General features: G+C 37.9%; 1 protein-coding gene across 1 annotated transcript in view; it reads left to right on the forward strand.

Moving 5' to 3' along the window:
• Positions 1 to 26,541, forward strand: part of TSNAX (translin associated factor X) — a 34,121-nt gene extending 7,580 nt beyond the window's left edge. Inside the window, exons 5-6 of the mRNA XM_080822691.1 lie at positions 20,824 to 20,951; positions 24,685 to 26,541. Of these exons, the coding sequence (XP_080678817.1) occupies positions 20,824 to 20,951; positions 24,685 to 25,062 (506 nt within the window). The 3' untranslated portion in view covers positions 25,063 to 26,541. The remainder of the gene's footprint in view (positions 1 to 20,823; positions 20,952 to 24,684) is intronic.
• Positions 26,542 to 27,235: the final 694 nt, after the last annotated feature.

The following is a 27,235-nucleotide window of genomic DNA, read 5'->3' on the forward strand; positions in this document are numbered from 1 at the left end:
AAAACTTAACTGCCAATGACCTCCTATTGACTGGAAGTGGTACTGATAATATGAACAGTCTGTTAACACGTATTTTGTATATTAAGTGTATTTACTGTATTCTTAACGGTAAAGTAAAAGAAAATGTTCCTAAAATTATAAGGAAGAGAAAATATATTTATAGTACTAAACTATATCAAAAAAATTGACATATACGTGGATTATTGCAGTTCAAACCTGTGGTGGTCTGGGTCACCTGTTATTTTTTGTGTGTGTGTGTGTGTGTATTTATTTTTTTGCTGAGATATAACTTACTTACAAAGTTATATTAGTTCTAGGTGTACATTGTATATATTGTGAAATGATCACCACAAGAAGTCTAGTTAACATCCATCACTATACATAGTTACAGAATTGTATTTTTATGATGAACTTTTAAGATCTGTTATTATTGTTATCAACTATAGTTGCCGTGCTGTGCATTACATCCCACTTTTGCCCACCTTCCACAACCACCTAAAATGTGTTTTTTAATCAGTAAGAGCAAGTTAAGGCTGGAGTGTATTATTAGAAACTAAAGTGAAAACTCAGTTGTATGAAGAGTCATTCTGGTACATTCCCAAAAGAGATCCATTCCCATCATCATTTGTTATTTATTATCAGAGATTTGTTTTTTTAAGTAATAGCGCACAGAATAAACAAGGTTTAATGAACTCAGTTTGTGCTGTCACGTGGCAAACCCTTGGACATGACAGGTTTGGCAGGGTTGGGAGAGAAGGTGTAACTGCCATTGAGAAGGGTGAAGGGAAAGCTAAAACAAGCCTCTTGAAGAAACCCTGAGAATATAGGCATGATCTTGTAGTAGAAAAGATTTTTTTTGGAAGGACACAAGCATTAACTGGTAAAGGAAAAATGGAGCAATTGGATTTCATTACAATTAAGACGTCATTTATCCGAAGACATCATTAAAGTGAAAGGACAAGCCTAAGTCTGAGAGAAGACACGTGCATACCTTGGATAAAGGACTCACGTAGAGAACTTATGAAGAATTCCTACAGCTCACCAAGAAAACAGGCAATTTTAAAAATTGGACAGGGGTGCCTGGCTGGCTCAGTGGGTAGAGCTTGTGATTCTTTATCTCTGGGTCATGAGTTCAAACTCCAGTTGGGTGTGGAGATTACTTTAGAAAAAAATGGACAAAAAACATCAGTGGGCCTCAAAATGAATATTCATCTGGCTAAAAAGCATATGAAAAGGTGCTGAACATTATTCACTAGAGTCATGCAAAGTAAAGCCAAATGAGATACCATTTACTCATCTGCAAGATTAGATTATAAAGACTGACAGTACCACTTTAAAAAGCTTTGGCAGTATCTAGCTAAAAATATGTGTCTACTGCATGATCCCTTCTGGGTATGTACACAATAAAAATGAGGCTTATGTCACCAAAGGACATGCCAGAAAGCTGGTAACAGCTGTAGTGATAATATCCTAAAACTGAAAAATGACCCAAGATGTCCATCAACAGGAGGAAGGATAAATACATTACGGTATATTTGTACAGTGTAATAGCTATAAAGCAATAAAAAATTATAAACATGCATACCAGCAAATATGAATCTCACATATGTTCAGTTGGGCAAAATAAGCAGGCACAAAGGAGTATCTACTGTATAATTCCATTTAAGTGAAGTTGAAAAAGAGGCAAAATTAATCTAAGGAGCCAAAAGGCAGGATAGTGGTTACCTGGGAGTGGAGGTTGGGGCCAGGGGTTATTGATTAGAGGCATGAGGAAACCTTCTGGAGTGATAGAAGTATTTTGTATTTTTAGCTGGGTGACATTCAGAGTGTACACATACTTAAAAATTCACTGAGTTACACATGTAAGATTTATATACTTTACATAAATTAAACCCCCCCTTTTTTTTTTTTTTAAAAACAAAGTCACTATTGACAAATTCTGAGTTCCTTTTCCCAGACCCGTTCTTTGTATCAAGAGATCATATCAATAATCTCTTTATGGGATAGGGGTGCCTGGCTGTCTTAGAAGAGCATGTGATTCTTGATCTTGGGGTTGTGACTTCGAGCCCCGTGTTGTGTGTAGAGACTAGTTAAATAAATAAAACTTAAAAAAAAAATCTCTTTGTGGCAGTCTTATGGTGAAAATAAATGCCATGTTCAGTGAAAACAGCTATGTCATTCGTATTGATGATATTCTCTGTCAGAATCCTTTTGGTGAGGTTTCTCTTGGGTAACCTGACATTTCCACTTGTTAGGGGAGTTTTTTTTTTTTTTTTTAAGATTTTGTGTATGTATTTGACAGAGCGAGAGCGTGCGCACAAATAATGGGAGTGTCAGGCAGAGGGAGAGGGAGAAGCAGGTTCTGGCTGAGCTGAGCAGGGAGGCTGATTTGCAGGGCTTGATCCCAGGACCCTGGGATGATGACCTGAGCCGAAGGCAGAGTTTTTAACCCACTGAGCCACCCAGGTGCCCCTGATCTGAAATGTTTATCTGCCTCTTCTAGTGGAAGTGGATTGGGAAGGAGGTAAGCTTGAACATCCAGCCATTTCCCCTTGTTAGTTCTCAGGGTTGAGTGGAATCCAAAAGTGGCATTTCTAGGCTGCAGGTATGTTATAGATCTTCTCAGGGGTATAGATCAGGAGTGGTGGCATTGGGGTTCCTGTAGGCTCTTTCAGAAAAGCATGTGACTGTTGATCTCAGGCTCCTGAGTTCAAGCTCTATGTTGGGAGTAGAGATTACTTTAAAAAAAAAAAAATCAATAAGTAGGAGCAGTGGTGTTATCATTTCTTGATACGTGAGTATTACACTGCCATGAGGAATGCCGGTGACTTTGCTGCTGTTACTCCCCAGGAGCTGCAGGTAGCTTGAACCACACTAGAGACAGATGGGTGGCAGACTTAATTTCAGTCAGAGTGGTCCTGCTACGTATGACTGCGTATGCATGGGTAATCCAAAGGGCCACTGGGTGGTGGAGTTGGTGGTGGGGAGCAAGTTGGGTCTCCCAGTTTCTAGAAAGTCCTTGATCTGAAGAGCAGTATGGTCTAAATGTCTTACTGCGTCAAAGTGAACAAATCACATTCTGTGGCTTCTAAGTATCCCATCAACTTGGGTAACTAAAGGCAAGAGTTTGAGTAACTTGCATAGCTTGATCGTTTTTCTGTCACACCATGCAATAAGCTTATCTTATAAAAACTTCATGACAGTGTGGTACATACAGTAAAAGGTGGCTGTAGTAGTCTTCACTTTTGACTTCAGTCCATTTTTAAAAACTTTCGTACTTCTGGAAAAACTGGGTATATGTTCCTTGCAATGTTGGTGCTTCGTCATATGATGTGTCTAGATTAAACGTCTCAATGCCGTATTAGTTCGAGGTTAAGCGCTACCAATCCTCATAACTTAAAGTTCTGACGGGACAGTGTAGATTTGCTTTATTTCTCCCAGTAATCTATTTTGTATGTTCTTCGTCAGTGAGTAAAGGGTAAGGAAAGACTTTAAACAAGACCAAGGACCATATGGGTAGTGACATAAAAAGAAACCTAGAAAGCTGCTCTTGGCTTTTAGAACACGATGGAGAAATGAATCAAAAAGACAAAGGAACATTTCATTGAGTCAATAGCATATCACTTAGGAAGGAGACATTGCACTGTTGGAAAGAGGTTAGATAGGGCATTAATAAAATGGAAGCAGTTTTCAGATTTTCCCTCTTCAGTGTATCATTGAGGATTGTTGGAAGCACCAGTTCTATTTTAGGCTTTTATCTATTTTTTGTAAGGTTTTATGAAGATTGCTTATTCATGTTTTAAAAATTTAAGGATTCCCTGTATCTCACTTTTCTCTAGTTAAGTCCTTAAAATAAAATGAGATTCTTTGAACCTAAACAATAAAATTGTTGGTTTTTTTTTCTTAAAGTTAAGGAATAAAGCAGTTAGATAAAGAGGTATCTGGGATTTAAAATTTTGCTGACAGGTATTTTATTTGGTAAAATAAGGTTACTTATAATTAGAGTAGCATTAACAATATGATGTTTATGAATAGCTTGCTGCTTGTAATTGTTAAATGCTTGTTTTGGTGTTACTCCAAATAGTTGTTCTTTTGACTTGAAGATAAAACAATTCTGGCATTGAACTAAAGGAGTTCTGTGCTTTTCCTCATTAAGAATAGTGCTAATGGCACGCAGAGCATTTCCCTGAGGGATACTTGTGTGAGCTCAAACGTTGAGTATCCTCCTAATAATTGAACAACAACAAAAAGTTAGGTCTGTTTTCTACACATTTCTTATCGGAGTAGATTACAGATTGTCCCAAGGGATGGTTAAACAAATGAACGAATAATTAGTTGCTTGAAATAAGTCACTTAAAAAAATGTTGGGTTCTGTCATGTTTTTGTTTTGTGTTTTTCTCTTGTTGAAAAATTAACAGTTGGGGGAAAATGTTCTCCATCTCAAAGAAAAAAAAATTTTTTTTGTTTAGTTTATATCACTCCGATAATGATAAAAATTGTTACTTAATTTTGAGATGTTTTGGTGCACATAACTAAGTTCAGACCCTAGCTAATATTTTAGTTCTCCTGTTCAGGAATGTGAAAGATGGGTAAAGTGGATATTTTGGGCCACTTAGACATTTTTTTTAAGCTGTTGTTCTTTATGACCTTTGCAGTATCCCTAAGTTATAGATGTTATTCTTACTGCTAAATAGGTGGGAGAATTGAGTTACGTAGGAGTTAAGCAACTTGCTCAAGATAAGCTAGTAAGTGGTACCATTGGTTTCTTAACCATATGGATTTAATTTATCTATTGGCTTTAGAACCTCACTCCTAGTAAAGTCTTAATCTTGCTTTAAGTCCCCTTCCCCCCAGTGTTAGGGTTTTCCTTACCAATCCAGCACACATTATAGCTCTTATGTTGCTCTTTTTTGTCCATGGCACTTAAAACCTTCTGACATACTATGAAGTTTCTTTTTATATTATAGTGTCTCTCTTTCCTGTATTAGAAAGTGGACTCCACACGTCTCTACAGATTTTGTTGTTGTTCACTGGTGTGAACAACAGGTTTCAATAAAAACAACAGGTTTAGTTTTTTTTTTTTTAAGATTTTATTTATTTATTTGACAGAGACAGAGATCACAAGGAGGCAGAGAGGCAGACAGAGAGAGAGGGGGATGCAGGCTCCCTGCTGAGCCGAGAGGCCAATGTGGGGCTCTATCCCAGGACCCCGGGATCATGACCTGAGCCGAAGGCAGAGGCTTTAACCCACTGAGCCACCCAGGCGCCCCCAAACAACAGGTTTTTATAAAAGTTTAATTTAATTTTTATGGAAGTTTTTTTAATAAAAATAATATTTTATAAAAATTTTTATATAAAATTTTTTCTAAAAAGTTAATTTTTATAAAAGTTTAATAACAGGTTTTGATAAAAGTTGACAGAGTGAAGAACAAAACCATTTTAAAAGGGCTTTTCTTTTTTTGTTCAACCAGATCCTTTATCTGATGATTTACTTCTGCAAATTTTTCCTTGACTTTTCTTGTTTCTTCCAAAAGAAAACCTGTTTCCAGTGGCTATTACCTACAAATGATAGTAGAAATAGGATCGGTATTAATATTCAGGAAATTCTAACCTTGTTTTATCAGTACAGAGAAATTTGATACAGGTTCAGCCTCTTAGCAAAATTCAGAAGGCTCACTGAGAAAATGAACTAGGATACAAAGAGTCGTAAGCCTTTGGAATGATAGTAAGAAGAATTTAGTGAAGGGAAAGATATAGCTGAAAATTGAATTTATCTGTTTATACATGAGATTCATTATACCAGAGATGTTAGTTAAGATAAAGCTAATAACTGAAATAGATGAATAAACCATGACGTTTTGGTGGTTTAACAAAGCAGAAATTGTTTCTTTCTCACTGTAAAGTCCAGGCTTTGTGGTGGTGGTTTGCATGAGCTCTGCCAGCTTAGTCATTCAGGGACCCAGGATCATGGGGCTCTGGTATTATCAATACATGGTTTCCAAGATGAGCTAGGGCATCCAAATAAAGCCTGTGGGTTGTGGGAAAGAAGGGCGCAGGGTGATCCCTGAGTTTTTTATCCTGCAAAAGATAGTTCACGTCTGCCCACATTTTCTTGGCGGGTCACATGGCCACATCTAACTTCAAGGGAGAATGAGAAATATGATCTCTTCCTATGCCAGGGTAATGAAATGTGTTTGGTGAATAGTCTGTTTTTTTTCCTGCCCAGTATGGCTATTTGATGTCCATTTGGTTTAGTGGAAAATCCAGGTATATGCATGATGATGGATTTAAAAATTTTTTCTGAATATATTTTAATTTTCTTTGCAAACATTCATTTACCTAATTTGAGAATAATTTTATAACTGAAAGAGTGGTTAGAGGATACCTAGTCCTGCTACCTTATTTTCTAAATGAGCTTAGTGATGGTATTGGAATTGAAATCTGATTTATCTGCTCTGATACATTTTCTGCTAGACCACCTCTTCTCTGATAGCTAGTATTACTATAATAATCTACTATAATAATACTACTATAATACTAATAATACTCTAATATAATAATACTACTAATTATCTACTATAATTGTTTTTTCCAAAGCCGAAGGCTTTTACTTGACTATCTCAGATCCTATATCTGGGTAAAGATACTGGTACTTCCTTTAATTTTACCTGTACGTGTAAGTAAAATGGATACAGTTTAAATTTGCATTTAAATGTGAGATGGTTCAGTATCCATTTTCCTGACTATTTAAATCACAATTTAGGGGCACCTGCATGGCTAAGTCAGCTAAGCATCTGCCTTCAGCTCTGGTCACGATTCTAGGGATTGAGCTCCCCTGCTCTCCGTGGAGCCTGCTTCTCCCTCTCCCTCTGCCTGCCGCTCCGCCTGCTTGTGCGCTCTCTCTCTCTCTCACTGTCAAATGGGTGAATAAAATGTTTTAAAATGAAATCACAGTTTAGTAAGTGTGTATATCGTAGTGCAGACCCCTGTGGTGAATAGTATGACCATGAGGTATTTTCTTGGTTACAGAAACTCTGTTTGTAAACATTCTTCTAGATAAATGTCTGGTTCCTACAACTTAGACTGTCCAAGTACGAGGTCTTTTAGCCTAGTTCCTCTTTTCACCTTTGAACATTCCTATTGCTTTTCTGAAATCCTGTTTGAGAAAGCTCCTTTTTTGAGCTGAGGTCTGTCAGTTGATAAGGAGGGAGCTAAGGAGGGAGCATGGAAGAGACAGACAGCTTCTCTCTTAGTTCTGTGTGACTGCACCAAGTCAAAGAGCTTCTTATTCCATGACAAACTATTTTAATTTAATATGCCTTAGTAGGATAAACAGTCGTGTTCCATTAATATAATTTGCCATTACTTAGAATTATAGTGCATGTTGGGCTAGGGTAACATTTCAAAAGAATTTTAATACGAGTTAATACACTGCAAAGAAAACGGTAGCAGAAAAACCACTGACTTCTTTAAAGAAGTTAGAAAATGTTGTCTAACAAAAATTAATCACCTTCATTCTTTTTTTTTTAAGATAAATGATGGAAGATATATTATGAGCTTTATTTTTCCAAAGATAATGCCCTCATTCTTATTTTAGTTATTCTCGCTTCAGTTTAATTCAGCAGTTTCAGAGGGCCCTTGTCCCGATACTGATGCATTATTCCATATAAAGCCTGCAGTGTAGGTAGATGTCTGTTCTTCACAGATACGAAATTGAAGTGCAGTAAAGTTCATAAATGACTTTTGTTCACATAGCTAATGAGACTGAGTAAGCTTGTGAGCCTCATTTCAGGCCTGTGCCTTTCTTTTATGCCATCCTCCTATTTTATTTGGAGGAAGGCTAGAGGCGGGGAGGTGAGTAAGGAGGCTGTGGTGGTCATTCTAGGTGTGAAATGAACAGAGCCCCCTGGCTGGTGTTAGCCATGGGGATGGAAAGGAAGGAGCATACTTTTAGCATACGGTTTTTTAAATGTGCCAGAGGAAGGAAATAGTCTCAGGACCACCTTTAGGTTTCTGGTTGGGCTGTTTGGTTGAGGATGTTATTTAAGAGAAGAAAACTGGAATGTGGAATGGGTTTTGGATGATTACTTGGAAATTATGGGGCATTCAGGTTGTTGCCTAATAGGCAATTGGATATAGGGTCTAGAGAGCTGATGATACAGTGTAGGACTGATCTTCAGTTTCAGCCTCAGAGTCATCGGCTTATAAGCTGTTGTTGGGTTTACAGACATGAATAAAATTGTTCAAGGAGAGTATAGGGTGGGAAGAAAGTCAAAGACTGGGTCCTGTGGAACTTTAACTAAAGGGGATAGAATATTTGACGGAATCGGATCCCAGAAGAACCAGGAGAGGGTGAGATCCAGAGCTTAGGTGAATTGACAAGCCTTAAAGGAGAGGACAGCCACCTCTTCAGAGATGGGCAGTTAAGGGTGGGTGTAGAGGGAGACAGTTGTGTGCTAAGAGAGAAGGGATGGGAGTTGGGGCGGTGGTTTGGAATTGATGGGAGACTGAAGATAAAAGAAGGACTGTGAGGGGAATGGGAGTGGGACCTTAACCAGAGACATTTATCGTGATTGTTAATCATTTCTGAAAGTTTACTTGATGAGTAAATTTGATCTTTTCTATATAGCGATAGACGTGAATGAGGTAAAAATTTAATTTGTGGTTAGGGTTTTGCTAATTAGTTGGAGCAGATGACAGTGGGAGTAGTAGGACAAGATACTCAGCTCAATAGACTATGGCCATTTTGGTTGTTAAAAGAATACTTCTGTGTCTCTTGGTAAGTAGTGTATTACCAACTGTGGTGAGTAGCAAAGTCAGTAAATAATACATATTTCCGCATGTCTGGCGTTATCTCATAAGCCAAACAGTATAGATCCAAGATACTATAGTAGTTTGTTAGGGCTGCTATCGTAAAGCACCACAGACTGGGCGGCTTAAACAGTAGGAATTTACTTCTCCACATTTCTGGAGCCTTGAAGTCCAATAGGCACGATTGTTGTTGTTTTTCTGAGGCCTTTCTCTGGTTTGAAGATGGCTCCTGTCTTTCTGTGTCCTCACATGGTCTCTCCTCCACGCACGGGCATCCTTGGTGTTTGTCTCAGTGTGCTAATCTCCTCTTCTTACAAGGACACCAGTCAGGTTGAATTAATCATCTGAGTTACTAGGGTTAGGGCTTCATCAGATAAATTTGGGGGATGTACATAGTTTAGCCCATGACCTGCTTTCTGGTTTTGTGCAGTGCAGCTAGGGGGCAAGCTGCGAAATTAATGTTACTCCGGGGTGGGGAGACGGGGGAGTTGCTCTGGGCTAAGTCCAGAGGTGCAGCTGGGGGGACTTGTGCTGTGCAGCTGAGCTGTGGCCACTTTCTGTAAACCTCCGCAGAAATGCCCTAAGGGACAGTGGATAGCATTGGGGAAGTCTGCCGGGAAGCAGGGATGTGAACAGGTGTTTCATGCAAATCATATTTCCTCAGGTTGCAGTAAGAGTCTTTGAGGTAGGTTCAGGGGAGCTTTGCTTTAGCTGAGACATACCCCCTGATGGTGAGGGGAGCGGCTCTGCACTGGGGGAGGGATCTGGGGGAAGGAATCTGCCCCAGGAATCTGGGTCTTATCGAATGACTGAAGGACAGCACACCTCTCCCACCCAATAAGTGACTTCCAAACCTTTCTCTTTTTTCCCTTCTACCCTCTTTATTTATATCTCAGTGGCTAGAGCGAGGATGATGAGAGAGGAACAGAGATTTGATGAGTAGTGGAGAGAGTAGAGGTAGAGGCAGGCCTGTGAATCCCCACATAGGCAGGATCCCCAGTCACTGAATGACTCATTGAAACGGAGAAAGTCATGGGAAGAGTTTGATGATGTTCCCAATATCACATCTTGCCTCAGTGGCTTCATTTAGCTAGAGAAAGATTAAAAAGACCTTTCAACCAGCATCTAAAAATCAAGAAATGATTTGGTAAGTAACTTATACTTCTGTCTTACAGCACTTGGTAAGCAGTTTTATAATAAATATAGCTTAATGTAGTAAGACAATAAAAGAGTCTATTTAGAATTTGGTATTAATATGGATTTATATAATAATTTATGTTCCTGTTAAAATATCTTGAACATCACTGCAAGGAACAAAGGAGTTGAAAATGCTGACAGGAGGCGTTTAAGGGATTACTATAGTGATTAAGTGACATAGGAAGAGACCATGATCCTTTGGTACTAGCAGAGTCAGCTTGGAGGGATTTAGAAGATCCCCAGATTACTATTAACTTTTCAACTCATTCAGGTTTGTTATTTAAACAGATAAAATTTACTCACTGAAGTGAGGTAGAAAGAGAGCGTCTGCTGTCAGACACACCTGGGTTTATGTGTTCGCTCTGATACTCCTTAGATTTGTAACCTTGGAGCACAGTATACAACCTGTCTGAATTTCAGCTTCCTCGCCTGTATGTGGGGACAGGAATAGCTGCCTCATGGGTTGTATTGAAAACTAAATGAGGTATGTTTATGGAAAGCATTTCCTATTTTGTTTGGCATGTAACTGTTAACAAATGTTTAATCTCTTCCCTTCTGGAATTTAGCAGAATTAATCTGTAACAGTATGCTAAATTTTAAAGATTTTATGTATTTATTTGACAGACAAGAGATCATAAGCAGGCAGAGAGGCAGGCAGAGAGGCGAGGGGAAGCAGGCTCCCCGCCTAGCAGAGCCCGATGCGGGGCTCGATCCCAGGACCCTGAGATCATGACCTGAGCCGAAGGCAGAGGCTTTAACCCACTGAGCCACCCAGGTGCCCCACAGTATGCTAAATTTTAAAATTCATTTTCATTTTGGGTTAAGAACTCAGTCATACTTTTTCAGCGTACACTCTTCAGTTTTAAAGTAAAAGCCGTGCGCAAATGGACGATATCCAAATTAGACAAAATCCGAATTAGTGAAATTGTGCTTAAGTTTTATTGTTGGTAGTATAATTGCGTGTATTTTACAAAGCCAAGGCTTATGGATGTATTTTCAGTGTATAATTTATGTATTTGCAGGTAGATTTATTTTAGCAGAGTGGCATGTGACTCAAACCTGGATCTGACTTTAACATTTCAGTGATCTAATAGAGCTAACTTCTGAAAAAATTCAAGTGGTGTTCTTAAAAATAGTTATAAATGCAGTTTTACAAGTTGACATACGATTTATACATCATAAAATTAACCCACTTAAATTGTATAATGCAGTGGTTTTTACTGTAATCACAGTTGTACAGCTGTTACCATTGTCTAATTCCAGAGTGTTTTCAGCATCCCAAGGGATACCCCTTACCCATTCGCCATCACTCCCCATCTTCCTTCTCCCATGCCAATACACCCAAGCCTAGATAACCACTAATTTACTTTCTGTCTCCATGGATTTGTCTCTTCTGAATATTTCATATAAATAGAAGCATACAGGGGCACCTGGGTGGCTCAGTGGGTTAAGCCTCTGCCTTCGGCTCATGTCATGATCTCAGGGTCCTGGGATCAAGCCCCGCATTGGGCTCTCTGCTCAGCGGGGAGCCTGCTTTCCCTTCTATCTCTGCCTGCCTCTCTGCCTACTTGTGATCTCTCTGTGTCAAATAAATAAATAAAACCTTAAAAAAAAAATAGAAGCATACGGTATGTGGCCTTTTGTGTCTTGCTTTGGTCACTTACCGTAATGTTTTCAAGGCTCTCATATATGTTGTAGCATGTATCAGAACTTTGTTCTTGGGATGCCTGGGTGGCTCAGTTAAGCGTCTGCCTTTGGCTCAGGTCATGATCTCAGGGTCCTGGGTTTGAGTCCCGCATCCGGCTGCCTGCTCAGCAGGGAGCCTGCTTCTCCCTCTGCCTGCCACTCCCCCTGTTAGTGTGTGTGTGTGTGCTCTCTCTCTCTCTCTCTCTCTCTCTCTGACAAATAAATAAATAAATAGAGCTATCTTAAAAAAAAAAACTTTATTCTTTTTTAAGATTAAATAATATTCCATTACGTATATACCGCATTTTGTTTATCCATTCATCAGCTGATGGACATTTGGGTTGTTTCTTTCTTTTTTTTTTTTTTTTAATTTATATATTTGACAGATAGAGATCACAAGTAGGCAGAGAGGCAGGCAGAGAGAGGGGGAAGCAGGCTCCCTGCTGAGCAGAGAGCCCCATGTGGGGCTTGATCCCAGGACCCTGGAATCATGACCCGAGCCGAAGGCAGAGGCTTTAACTCACTGAGCCACCCAGGCGCCCCACATTTGGGTTGTTTCTACTCTTGGGTTACTGTGAACAGTACTGCATTTGTCTACAAGTCTTTGTGTGAGCCTCTACTTTCAGTTTCTTGGGGATATAGCAAGGAGTGGGATTGCTGGGTCATATGGCAAGCAATTTTTTAAAACACTGAAAGCTGGAAAAAGTAGTTGAGTACAAAATTTGAATTTAGAATGAAACCTCTGTCTTGTCTGTTTACCTTTATATATGATTTTTGATGGAGATTTGGACTGGATGTATATTGCTTAAATATTATAAGAATAAGTAAAAATAATCAGAAGTCTTTAATTGGGTTTCCTTGTATATGTTCTAATAGGGGAACAAAAAGAAAAATAACAAATTACATAAAAGCAACCTACAGACTTCTCTCTTACTGGCAGCTGAGTCTGTAAATAATTCTAATTGGATTTCATCCAAGGTAAAAGCAGAAGGGGAAGACATTGTTTGATGGAATATGGCAGTAGGTTGAAATTTTTCACCTTGGGGATTATTCACTGAAAATAGCGGATGTCCTTTTCATCAAGTTGAAACATAACTTATTTAAACATCCTTTTACCTAGATGTGACCAAAACTGCTTTTTAGTGTTTGGGGCCAGATGTCCTTGAACTTTCTGTGTGTTATATCATGAAACCTACTTACCATGCAGCAGAAATGGCCACCTCATCTCTGAAGTAACTTTAATCAAACACATTCCAAGGACAACTTAAATAATGACTTTAGATATACTTGAAAATGTAATGTTTGACAGCCATCCATATTTATGTAGATTGACACCACAGATGAATTTTGAAGGCTGTTGGTCTATACCCTCCTTTCTTTTTTCCCATAAAAAAGAAATCAGATAACTTTAAGACCTCTAATTCTGAACTTCATCAGTTTGAACTTCAATCTTGTAAGAATATTTCTTTCCACTAGGGACTTAAATCCAAAGTACTGTAAATTAAGTATAATTAGATTATTCTGAACATTTGAACACCAGATTTTAAAATATTTTTGTTATAGCACTTACAGTTCCATCAAACTAGTGAGGAAGAACCAGGGAGAAATGATTTTAAAGAATTTTCTAAACATTTGAGTCTCTTCTCAAGGTACCTTTGGGAGTGGGGAAAGGAGAAGTTTGTAAAGGTGTCATTCTTTCCTTCAAAACTCTGTGGTGCAAAAATAGGTGTTCATAACTCAGAGCTGGCTGAAACTTTTAGCTGAAGTGTAAGTTTTATGCAAATGGTATGAAGAAATGAATGCTTCCTTGACTGGGCATATCAGAACATTTAAACCTTTTTTTTTTTTTTTTTAAATAGGTAAAAAGGATTTGAGAGAAGGCAGCCTAGGTACAGAATAGCATGGAGTCATGAAAGTATGTGGTGTGAGAGACTAGAGAATAATGTTGAGCAGAGCATGGAGAATAGTTGACCTGGGGATTTAGTGGGAGAAAAAGTGAAAAAAAATTCATTAGGTTTTATATGGAATTGACTGTAAAGAAGCAGTTAAGGTGGTGGGAAGGATATGAACTTTTGAATTAGATTTTTTTTTTTACTTTGTGACATGGGTGAATTTCTTAATTTTTTAACTTCTGTGAGCCTCAGTTTATCTTTAAAGGAAGCATAATAGTATAGTCACGTGAGGCTATAATGTACATGAAAAAGATGGATATAAATACCGGATATGTTAGCTTACAATAACTGACCCTCGGTACTTAGTAAGCTACTACTCATACTTTATTTATATTTTTAAAAAGTCTTTTTGGAGGCTTCTGGTATACACCCCAAACAATTAAAAGCAGGGACTCAGGCAGATATTTGTACGCTCATGTTCATGGCAGCATTATTTGCAGTACCCCAAAAGTGGAAGTGACCTAAGTGTCCATTGATGGATGAGTGGGTAAACAAAACGTCCCCTGGCCGTCCCGTGGAATGCTATACAGCCTTAAAAAGGAAGAAAATGCTGACACAATCTACCACATGGATGAACCCTGAGGGCATTGTGCTAACTGAAGCAACCCCATTACAAAAGCATAAATACTTTACGATTTCCCTTCTGTGAGGTACATAGAGTAGGCCAATCCAGAGATAGGAAATAGAATGATGGTTGTTAGGGGCTTGAGGGAAAGGGGATTGAGAGTTGTTTAACAGGTATAGAGTTGCATGGGCGCCTGGGTGTCTCAGTGGGTGAAGCCTCTGCGTTTGGCTCAGGTCATGATCTCAGGGTCCTGGGGTCGAGCCTCACATCGGGCTCTTTGCTCGGTGGGGAGCCTGCTTCCCCCCCCCACCTCTGCCTGCCTCTCTGCCTACTTGTGATCTCTCTCTCTGTCAAATAAATTAAAAAAAAAAAAATCTTAAAAGCAGGTATAGAGCTTCAGTTTCGTAAGAAAACAGTTCTGGAAATGGTGGTGATGGTTGTACAGCAGTGTGAATGACTGCCATGGAACTATGCACTTAAAAGTACCCACTTAAAATGGGAAGTTTTATGTTTTTATCCTATTGGGTGAGTTTAATACTATTTCATATGCATTTATGTGTAAGAATGCAAACACTTGAGCAACAGCACGCTGCTAATTTCTATGTCATTCAGCAGTGCTTTGTTCCAGAAGCAAATGACGGTTCTATTTAATTGCCATATCATTTAGTTTTACTAAACAGGTTTTGTGTGTGTGTGTGTGTGTGTGTGTGTGTGTGTTGTTGTTGTTGTTTTTGACATTTTAGTAGGAAGAATAGTTCCTACCATTCTGAATCTGAAAATTACCATAGGGATCATTGTGTCTAGTACTTCTGTTTTACAACTAAAGGGCAGGCATGGAGGTTTGTTGTACTTAGTTGATTTTGCTAACTACAAATCATTTTAAGAATGTATTCACTGGATTGCATGGAGCACTGGGTATGGTGAAAAAACAATGAATACTGTTACGCTGAAAAGAAATTAAAAAAAAAAAAAAAAGAATGTATTCACTGGAACCATTTTCCATGCTTTTGATTGGCTCAACTGGATAAAACAATTGGACAACTAATGAATTCAGCCAAATATTTTTTTCCATTCACAGAGGAGTGTTGTTTTACCATATAGTCTCCTGTAGATAGCATCTTGATTAAATAAAGTTCATTAAGAATCAGGAATAATTTTTATAATACTGGTTTGCTGTATTCACTGTTTGTCCCCCTCTCCCTCCATAGCTGAACTCTGGAACTTAAAATTATTTCTCTCTGATTATGCAAGGCATTTCAGCTCTATGGTCCCTGTTCTGCATTTAGCTCCATTTCTACCCTTGCGTGTCCCAACAGTCCTTAAAGGAATCTTAAACAAAGGGACATCTACTTTGGGATGCTATCCTTACGCATCATGAAGTAGGTCCTGGAATTTCAGTCTTGAACGGGGTCAAGTTCTTAGACAGGATTTGCCCTTGCCAGTGTTTATAAGCAAAATAGTGCAATACAGCAATATTCGTTCCCATTAGAATGATTTAAGCCACTTTGCTTAGAGAGCTTAGGGGGTTAGAATCCTTTTGAAGCTGTTTTAAGTACCACGTTTTCCCTATTTTCCATTGGTGTTTTTTTTTTTAAATTTATACTTAAAAATATAAATTTTTAATTTATACTTACACTTTTTAAAATTTATACTTATATTTAATTTTTAATTAATTTATACTTAATTTGTACTCTGTACACATTTACGTTATGTGCATTCAGGTGAAGCATTCTGCCTTACCGGGTATGCCATTCTACCATTTCACAGTAGAGATTCTCCAGAGAAGCAGGAGAGAGAGCGAGTAAGGAATCGATTTATATATTTTAAAGAATTGGCTCTTGTGATTGTAGGGGTTAGCAAATACGAAATTTCCAGAATAGACTGGCAGACTGGAATGTCAGTAATGAACCGGTGTTGCAGTCTCGAATCTGAACTCTGCAGTCTGGAAATATAGGCGAGGTTTCTCTGTTGCAGTTTTGGGGCAGAATTGCTGCTGCTTTGGAAAAACTTAATCTTTGTTCTTAAGGCCTTCAACTGACTGGATGAACAGCCTCTCCTCACCCCTATTATGGAGGGTGATCTGCTTTACTCAGAGTCTTATTGATTTAAATATTAATCACATCTAAAAAATATTTCACAGCCACATCTGGACTGATGTTTGACCAGGCAGGTGATCAGCATAGTGAGCCAAATTGGCATATAAGATTAACCACTACATACAGTATTGCCATAGAATAGAGAAGAGGCTGGTTCAGTTTAAGTGATAACCTCACTTCTGATATCTTCTACCTTGAGTTGCACATAGGAATTCATATCTTGACCGCAAACCTGCTCGAGGTTTATAGGTGTATAGATGTGATTGTCCCCCATCGTCAAGTTTACATTGACTTACACCCATTCATCTGAGATAATGATTGCTCGGCAATGTCATTGAGAGCCTTAGCTTGAAGGTTCAGGAAAATTTATGTTGCCACCTTCAACTGATGCATGTTATAGTCACAGTTCTTATGCTCTCTCCCATCCCTATCAGTAAACATGTGTAGAATAAGAACCTTGCCGCTTGTGTTTGATTCTGACGTTGAAAGTACTGCTATTTTTGCTTAACATGGCCCCGAAGTGTAAGCCAACCCTAGGAATTTGGGGACAGCTTTTACCGAGAAATATTGAAGTGTAGTGATTTATACTAACTGTAGGGAAAATTCATATTACAGAATACATGTAAGTCTTGTGCATTTGTTGAATTTTTTTAAGGATTTTAAAAACAATTCTGACATTTTACAAATATGGGTTTGTGTACCCATCTTTGAAATTTAACCTTTTACGAGTTATAACTTGCCTGTGACACGAGTTGAGGCTGATAGAGGCGCGGGGTTGGTGGGGGGGTGAAATTGAGCAGCGTCTTACTGAGCCGTGTTAATGAATTTGCTCTGTATTCTCAGAGCCATGGAAAGCTGTTTGGGCGTTAAGCAGGGAAGTGATGTGGTGACTGTTCTTTATTAAAAAGACAAACATTCAGTGGTATGAGAATGGATGACAGGTCAAAAAATGGATGAAGGGAAGGCCTCAGAATTGGCAAAACATAGAGGGGGACTGCCTTTGGAAGGAAGATTGTGATTTTGAAGTCCCTCTGATGAGATTGTCAAGTATGTATTTGGATATATGGGACTCTAAGCCGGAGATGTAAAGTTGAGGGATGGCAGGAGTCATTGAAGCCAGGTGTAGGTGAATTTGAGAGAGCCTGGGACTAATAGATGCAGAAAGTAAGAGGATCTGGCCAGAGAGGTAGAAAAAATAGAAATTAGCAGATGATGCTATCAGAGGGACCAAATAGAAACTTGTTTAAAGAATTCCTCTTGGGGTGTGGGGTCGTGTCATGATCTGGGTGCTCAGGTCATGATCCCTGGGTGCTGGGATCAGTTTCTCTGTGGGGCTCCCTGCTCAGTGCAGAGTCTGTTTTGCCCCTCTCCCCTTGCTTTCTCTCTGTCTCTCAAATAAATAAATACAATCTTAAAAAACAAAAACAAAACTCAAAGAATTCCTCCTTTAAAGTGGTCAAAATGCTGACTGCCGCTAAGATTGAGACTGAGAAAATGTCCCTTAACCTTATTAAATAGTACAATCTTCATGATAGCTGGTGTGTAGAGACGGGCTCAGGGTAGGATGAGGTAGGCTGAGAAGTGTGAGGTGAGGTTATTGAGGAATGTTGTATCCAGCTACTTCAAGAAATTTAGCTCTGAAGGGGAGAAGAGAGATGCGGCGGTAGTTGGAAGGAAAGAAGTCCAATGGTAGGAGAGATCTGAGCATGTTTGAATACTGACCATTAGCATCTGATAGAAAACACAAGGTGGAACATTGAAGGGAGAATCCGTTTTAAGCTTCTTGCTGGGACTGCATCTTTATCCTGATCGTAGAGACAGCGACTGGCCTCAAAAGATAGAATACCTCCTCTGTAGTGAGGGGGGTAAAGGAGAAATAATACCATTCTTTATTTTCCTAATTCCCTATTATATTCACCAGGGTCCAAACAGGAAACAAGCTGCACAGTAATTTGAATAGGGCAAGTTTAATATAAAGAATGAACTGTGCAGGGGATTACCTGATAAGAGCAAAAGTCTGTTCTAAAAAGTATAGGAATCTTAGAGGGGGCAGCCACTACCCCAGAGCTAAGGCAGGGCATTCAAGAAAGAAGCAAATCTAGAAGGGTATACCTCTCACCCCCACCCTCCCTCACCCCTTGAAGACGTGGCCCATTGGATGGCAGAGAAGTCTGCTGAGGTGTTGAGCTGATTTCCAGAATTTCCAGAATTCTCAAACTCCTTGCCCAAAGTGGTGGCTCATTGGGAAGCTGCTCTCAAGGAAATGCCGTGTGCTGCTGGCCACCTCAAGCAGCTGGTTGCCTCACGTGGAGAAGGCTGCTAGGAGGGACACATGAGAACCGGGAAGAGAGCTTTCCCATCCTTTGCTTTCCTTCCAGTGCTCTCTACCAGCAGAGTTTAATACTGTGTCAGCTGACATGTTTTAGGGTCCACCTCCATTATCTGAAGTAGTGGAGCTGAGAGACAGTAAATGGACAAGTGACATCGATGATTGATCTTTTAAACTTTCTCTCCTTTTTTGCTGTAATGATAATGATGAATATCCTTGTATGTAAATCTTCGTGCACATATTTTCTGTTTAGCTCACTCTTAAGAGCTGACCATAGTAGAGCTTATTTAGAGATGCTACGAGTGGTCCTTAGGTTTTGTTCTTCCCTTTTGTGTGCGCGAAGTTATTTCTGGAAGGAAATGAGAAGTACAGATTGTCTTTGGGAAAGAGAATTGGGCGGTCACCTATTCTGAAAACGAAAATTTTACACAAATATTTTTTATTGTAAATGTAAAAGATGTTATCTGTTCTGTTAAACTTAACTTTATTGTTTCATTTCTCAGCATGTTATGGTTTATGAAACCGTGTCCTATTCTGTGTCCTGTTCTGTCAGCTGAAGGCACCAGTCTCTGACCTTGCTTTAACATCACTTGTGGCTCAGAATGAATCAGGATATTTTCATTTAGTAGTTTCCTCTTACTGCTATCAAAACCAGGTCATCCACTTCCCTTTGTTTCTTTGACCCTTACGTGGCATTTGATGTGATGATACCCAGTGGGGGGAGTCTTAATAACGTTGCTGCCAAGCCTGACTTTTAAGTGTCGGCGCTGGGAGGACTCTTCACAAGAAGTGTTAGAGACACAGCTGGAATGCGATGATTCTACTCAGTTCTGAGTTTTCTTTCTGTAGTAAGAATTAATTCTCTTTTTGTTCTTACAACAAAGCCCTTTTTTTTTTTTTAAAGATTTTATTTATTTATCTGACAGAGAGATAGCAAGAGAGGGAACATAAGCAGGAGGAGTGGGAGAGGGAGAAGCAGGCTTCCCACAGAGCAGGGAGCCTGATGTGGGGCTCGATCCCAGGACCCTGGGATCCTCACCCCAACCAAAGACAGATGCTTAATGACTGAGCCACCCAGGCGCCCCTACAACAAAGCTTTTACAAAGAATACTAAGACAGTTTCTTAACAGTAATGACAGTCATTACTTTTTCCCTGTAAATACCACTTTATAGATTATGCTATAATAAAATAACATTGAAAATTGTAGGTAGAGAATTTAGTTTTTTAAGAACACTAGAAGAAAGTATTTATAATACTGTTTTTTTGACCTTTACCAAAATTTGTTTTTATTTCAGTGTTACTTTTGTAGAACTTAGATCTGGTACAAAATTGTATTGCTCATTAGGTTTTTTGTTTGTTTTTTTAAACTTAAATTACTAAAGCAGAAAAGAGTTATCTGTTCTTAGATCCATTTTGGAGTAGGAGGGAAAAAACCAGTATTTTGACACTTAATTCTGTATTATTTAGTGTTTTTTGCCTATTAAAATTTCAAGAAAGATCCAAAGTATGTTTGATTTTATGCCTCGTTTGATTAAAACATTATCTGTTTTGCTGCTTCAGGGAGCAAAAAATAATCCAGTGTGTAGTTTCTGTTACAGCTTAAAGAATTTTTATAATAGCATTTTCTTAAATTCTTTAAACAGTTTTTTTTTTCTAAGTATCTTTAACGTGTCTCTGTAGAAGGAGTGTAGATTTTTAAGACTATAAAGACCCGTGAAGTAGAAAGAGCTTGAGTACATTTATATTTGAGTGGTCTGTAAAGTTCAGTGTCAGAAATGTTTCGTGTGTTCAGTACTAACACCTACCATCTATCTCAAGTAATTCTTTGTAGTCTAAGTATTGAATCTAGTGTTACCATTAGAGTCCGCATCCTTTAAGCTTTTTTTTTTTTTAAAGATTTTATTTATTTGAGAGAGAGAGGGAGAGCAAGTGGGAGGGAGAAGAAGAGAGAATCTGAAGCAGATTCCACACTGAGCGCAGAGCCTGATGCAGGGCTTCATCTCACAACTGTGAGATCATGACCTGAGCCTAAACCAAGAGTCAGATACTTAACTGACTAAGACACCCAGCTGCCCCCCATTAAGCTCTTGTTGAACTAGGTGATGAGCAATTTGAAGTTCTTTATTGATGACAGTCTGACTAATTCAGTGGTTGTTTCTTAGTAATTTTCTTGGTTGGTCTTTCAGGACTGCAGGAATATGTGGAGGCTGTCTCTTTTCAACACTTCATCAAAACACGATCACTTATCAGTATGGATGAAATTAATAAACAATTGATATTTACAACAGAAGAATATGGAAAAGAAAATAAGACCGTAAGAATTTAAAATCATTTCACACTTATTATGTAATTTATATAACAGTGTAGTGATGTTGGGAGATTTGCTGGCTTGCAGTGCTAAGAATATTGAGATAGCAGCGTTCCTTCTAAAGTGTGGTTTCAGAGATACCCAGTTAAGGAAATGGCCTTTTGAAAATTTTTGCTCGTAGCTGGAACAAGGGCAGCTGTGGCTGTGTTGGGGAGAATAATGCTATTTATCTAAAGCACTGCCAAGTGATTACTGTTAAGTCCACTTTTGATTTTACTGTTATTTATGATGTGCCCTTTGTAAGCACTATCTCATTTAATTTTGTTATTAACTGAATGAGGTAAGAATTATCATCCTCATTTTACAAAGTAGGAAACGGGCTTTAGAGAGTTGAAATAACTTATCAAAAGCCACACAGCTAATAAAGTGTGACGGAGCTAAACTTGGAAACCAGGTGTTTTGAAATCTAAGCCAGTGCCCTTGCCCACTCTGCCAGTTATTTCTCAAAATGTGCTACAGAAACCCCTGCACCAAGTTATCTGCCTCAAAGGAGTGTTTTATAGGATTTGATTGCAAGGTTTTCAATTAGGCCGTGTTCAGTATATGACACATAAGTGCTCACTAGTGGTCATTATAAAAGTTAATACAAAATTGTTACTGTATAGGAGAGCTGTTAATCACTTACTAAATTCATAAAGCTTGTATCTGAAAATTAGAAAAGAGACATTTTTGCACTTTGACTTTTAAATAAATACTGTGTTTCCCCTGGGTTTCAGTATGTCATATGCAGGCAACGAAAGGGGAGATTTGATACTTCCTGAGATACCAGTTCACTTAAGGATACAATTAAACAGTTTTTTCCTATCTTAGTTTTTCATAATTTTTTATTACTTTTTAAACATTACTCAGCCAGGATGGTCAGGCAGAAGTTGGAGGAAGCTGTAGAAATAATGTTTTCTTGAATATTAACTAAAATGTTAACATTGAAAGGTCAGATTTAATTTGGCATGACAAATATAACTTTAAGGAAGCCATGTATATTCTCAGTTTTTAAAATTATATGAGGTTTATTAAGGAGGACATTCAATTTTGAGAAGTAAAATTCCTTTAGATTTTTTTATTTAGTGAAGATTGAATTATGGAAAGAATAAAGTAAGCCTATTTGATCCTGCTTCTTAAATATATTAGAGCAGTTACCACATCCTCTTTCAAGTTCTTTCTAATTCAGAATGTAAATAATCAGGGCAAAAATGTAAAGAAAAACTGAGAGTAATGCATTATTTTCAGGATTTAGGTAGTAAATTATTCTATGACTATGGTATCATAATAATTCATATGTACTTTTCAAATTAAGACCACATTCATAAATAATTTTTCCTTGTAGTACTCAAGATTCTTGGTGTTGAAAATTCTGGGGTTTTGATAGGGGAGGGCATTTTGTTCTGACTTGCCTACTGAGAATACTGTCAAAACCATTTAAATTTTTAAAAATGTTTTACCAGAAAAATTTCAAACATACAGTAAAGTAGAGAGAATAGTAGCATATGGACACCCATGTACCTACTACCTGGACTCAGTAATTGTTACTATTTTATCATATTTGCTCTATCGAGATACTTTTCACTAAACTACTTTAAAGTAAATTATAGATGCCATGATATTTCACCCCTACATACTTTAGACACATCTTGAAAAATTACATTTTGAGAAATTTTCTTTTCTCTAGTTTCTAATATACATTATCAGTAAAGCAGAATTTATTTCCTTGGTAATTAGTTGAAATTTGTTAAATTTTTAACATGCTTGTTTCTCTAAAATAACTTCTTAGTCATAACCAGGGAACTCTTTCCATCTAATGATAGGAACAAAGAACATTAATATTTGCTTAAGCCAAAGTTATTTTTATAAACAATATAAACTATAAAATGCGGTCCTTCCTCCTTCCCCTCCCATAATCTACCCTTTCTCAAAAGATGCCAGTTCTAACAGTTAATAGAAACAAAACATAACAGGTAGTTTTATGTCATGATGTTGTTTCAGAGGCATCAGAAAAATTAGGAAATTATGACTTTGGGTACTTATCTGGTTATGTCATTAACTAGCTCTATTACGTATTGCATTTCTTGGACCTCACTTTTTATATCTGCCTTGAAAGGATTGGCCCAGACGGTCTCTGAAGAGTCCAGTGATATCGAGTGATGTTAATAAAAACATAACTTGGAGTCTTTCATTTCCTTGCTTAATTCTCAGTGACTGTCTGTTACTCACAGGTGAAATTCACATTCCTTAATGTGACTTTCTTTCCGTAGTCGTCCTGTACTACTACTCACTTTAAACTTTACCCAAGGAAATACCTCATGAGTGCCTCCAATACATAACACAGCCCTCACCTGCACACCTTTGCAGTTCTCTCTGCCTCAGGTGTCCTCCAGTATGACTGCAACCTCACTCAGCTATGTCTCATACAGATTTTTAATAATAATGTAGGCCTCTCCGCTTCCAGAAAGGTTCCAATAGAGAGAGGGAAAAGTGGACGTGGAGAGAGGAGAGGGATGTGATGGTGGCGGTGGTAGCAGTTAACATTTATTGAGTATTTACTTTGTGTTGGGCATTGTGCCAAGAGCTTGGTAAATGTTATCTCATCCTTAAAATAAACCTCTGAGGTAGGTACTGTTATCCCATTTTACAGATGAGGAAACTGAGGTTTAGAGAGATGAAATAACTTGCCCAAGGGCATACACCTTATGAAGCAAGGTCCTGGAAGAGGTGGGAGGAGATGGGTCAAGGTCATTTGGAAGAGTTAACCTCAAACAAGAGGAGGGACAACTCATCATCTGAGACTGGAGGATAGAAGGTAAAGATGGATGGGGACATAAATGAGCTTTTTATTTTGTTTTGTTTTGTAGGATAAGGTCATTGAGAGAGCTTATGCCAGGTGATCTGGCAAATGGTCAGGCCAGTGAAAGTAGACAAGATTGTCTGCTGGCAGTGGAGAGGTTTGGGCTTGTGTAGGGGGCTGAGGAGAGTGGTGAAGGTTTGGAATAGTGTCGGAAGAGACCAGAGAGAGAACTTATAGGAGTAGGTAAAAAGGATTGGTGAGTATTTGTAGCAGTACCAACTCTGTATAGTTGTGATTACTTTTTTTTTAGTCCAGTGGTACTCAGCCACTTGAATAAAGCACTAGCATGAGTAGATTCTAATATCGATTCAGGGTTGTGTCTCTGTTGGGCCGGTGGAGAAAAAAAACAACAAAGGAGTCTAAAGGAACTGAGGAGGATATAGTGAAAGAGAGAAATCACGATGGTCAGTGCTACGTGGGCATAGAAGAGGCCAGAAAGGGACTAAGCGACTTAGGAAAACATGAGTGGATCACAAACCTGGAGGGCTTTATGATTTGTCATTTAAATAAGTAAGTGACTGTCATGCCATGAAGTCATCAGGCTTCGTTTAAGAATGTTTTCATTTTACTTCATATGTCAAGTGAAGTTGGGAATAGTTGATTTTAGAATGATACAGTATTGGATCACAAAATTATCTGAAGTCACGTACTTCAACTTTCTACCCAGGGCATGCATTCTTGTAACATCCCAAATGGTCATTAAACAAAAAAGACCTTTTTACTCAGACTAGTATGACTCATCTGCTCTTGATTTTGTACCTTATAATAAATGCGATACCTGCATATTCACTCTTTTTCACATTGTATTTTCTTTGTGTGTGTGTGTGTTTTCTTTACCAGCCCTCCTCTGATGCACAGGATAAGCAGTTTGGTACTTGGAGACTGAAAATCACACCTGTTGATTACCTGCTGGGAGTGGCTGATTTAACTGGAGAGTTGATGCGGATGTGTATTAACAGTGTGGGGAATGGGGACATTGACACCCCCTTTGAAGTGAGCCAGTTTTTACGTCAGGTTTATGATGGGTTCTCATTCATTGGCAATACTGGACCTTACGAGGTTTCTAAAAAGTTGTATACTCTGAAACAAAGTCTGGCCAAAGTGGAGAATGCTTGTTATGCCTTGAAAGTCAGAGGTTCAGAAATTCCAAAACATATGCTGGCAGATGTCTTTTCAGTTAAAACAGAAATGATTGATCAAGAAGAGGGCATTTCTTAGGATACCCTACTTGGTTGTTATTCTCTTGAGAGACCAGTTTGTAAGACTGTTATTTAGTATTTCGTTTGACTTTATTGTGGCTTTTACATAGAAATGTTTTCAGTTGTACTTGTTTTAAATTGTAAACAACCTGTACATAAATTATCGAGACGAATCATTTCTTTACCTTACTCATGAAAGTTTGCATACAGATGTTTGCATATATGCCTATTTGAATTTTTGCTGGCAAAATTTCATCATTTATCTTTGTAATGTGAACATGCGTCAGAGTGCACTTTCTGCCATACCTGTTTTAATTTACAGTGTGTGAAGTTTGGCGTGATGATATTTAGTGGAAGCCATTTATAATTTAAGTGATGATTTTGTTATATATAGAAAAGATTTCTTAGTTACACGTCTGGGCTTGAGCTTCCTGTTTAAATTTCTTGGTAATATTTTGTCAAGCCTCCACTATAGGCTTATTCTATAGGACAAGAATGAAAAATTATTAAGTTATCAATAGACTTAATTTTATGAGGTATAGTAGTGAAAATTCATATTATATTCTGGCCAGTTTTTAGGCCATTTTGAATCCATTTGAAAGCCTTCCAGAAAAGTGACAAGACATCCAGTTTTTAGTTTTTACATCTAGTTTTTCTCCTTTGTCACGGAAAGTCTGATAGTGAATTGGAGCTAACGTTTTAATATCTTCACTGGTGTTTTGAGTTCAATTATATAATTGTACATACATCTGAAAATCTTTCAGTAATGATTATTTAGCAATTCTTTCGTTGTCATTGTATTACATTAGGCATGTTTCTTATAGATGCATCTATAAGAAATTACATTTAAGTAATTATAATGAAGTTTGAAATTTTTGAAATACTGAGTTAATTCAAACCTTTATAGTTGTCCAGTTGTGTTACTTGATAGTATAAAAAGTTGCCAAAGAAAATTTATCATGTACAATTCAGCAATAAGACAATTGTCAACACAGTTGAGATTAACAGTGGTAGTCTCTAGTAATATTTAGAATTGGAATTTGCCTTCTGGAATTAGTTATAGCTTATTCCCTGTGATGTGAAACTGATTTGAGCATGACACTACTGGCTGACAACCAGACGTTTCCATTCGGTTTTGTGAGTTTTGAGAATCTAGATACTGGATTTTATTTGTGGAAAGACTAGCTGCTCTGTTTGCAAGGGCTGATTCTTTGAAAGTGAAATTTTCCCCCAAACAAATATATATATATCATGTAAAGGAAAATGAGATGTAGACATGCCCAATAAATTAGGTTGGTTGGTTTGCTTTGGTGGTAATAAGTTTTTTGGTTTTCCTACTTGAGGACATTGCTAAAATATAGTTTCATTACATATTTTTTTTCTTTTGCCACTTAAAGTTAAATTTATAATGTTAAAAATAAAATAATAAATGGATTGATGAATGTCTTACAGATGTTTAAAACTGAAGTCTTTAAATAAAATATTAAAAGATAAAAGTTAAGCTTATTTTTTGATCATATTGAGAAATACTTAATCAAATTGTTGTAGAATTTTTGGCCTAAATAGGAAACCTAATGTAGACTAGCTTAATGTGGAGATTTATTATTTCTTAAAATAAGTCCAGAGATAGAGTTTCAGGAAGGACATCTCTTCAATCATTGACCAAACTGGGTACCATTCTCATCTTTCTAAACCAGTTAGTGGAAAGAAGGAGATCACTTTGATAGGCCAACATACCTTTTTTCTGAGAGGAGGAGAGACACAAGAAACCGAGTTAGGGCATTGTCATCATAGGAGGAGAGGCAAATGGCCTTTGGGTAGGCAGTCCGCAGTATTTACCACAGGTGGATTGGTGCCATTGCTGTTGATAAACTGCCACATTGCATCTTAAACTAATATAGTGGGTCTTGGACCACTCATAGTAGAGCATCTCGAAGTATATCCTGAATGTCCCTCAGTTCTAAAATAGCTCGTCTGATAGCATCATCTATTGTAATGTTTTTCATCTTTATTATAAAAAGACTGGTTCTAGATTACATGGCAAGTTACTGGCAGAATTCTGAAATAAAATTGGGTTATTTCCTTCATAAGTAATTCCTGCATGTATTAAATCAGTGGGTTTCATTATCCACACTACAGAGCCTCAAGGCTTTCTGAGGGTGCCTCAAAGAAGATGCTGGCTATGTAAATGA

The sequence above is a fragment of the Martes martes genome (genome assembly GCF_963455335.1).
Source record: "Martes martes genome assembly, chromosome: 14".
NCBI lineage: Eukaryota > Metazoa > Chordata > Mammalia > Carnivora > Mustelidae > Martes > Martes martes.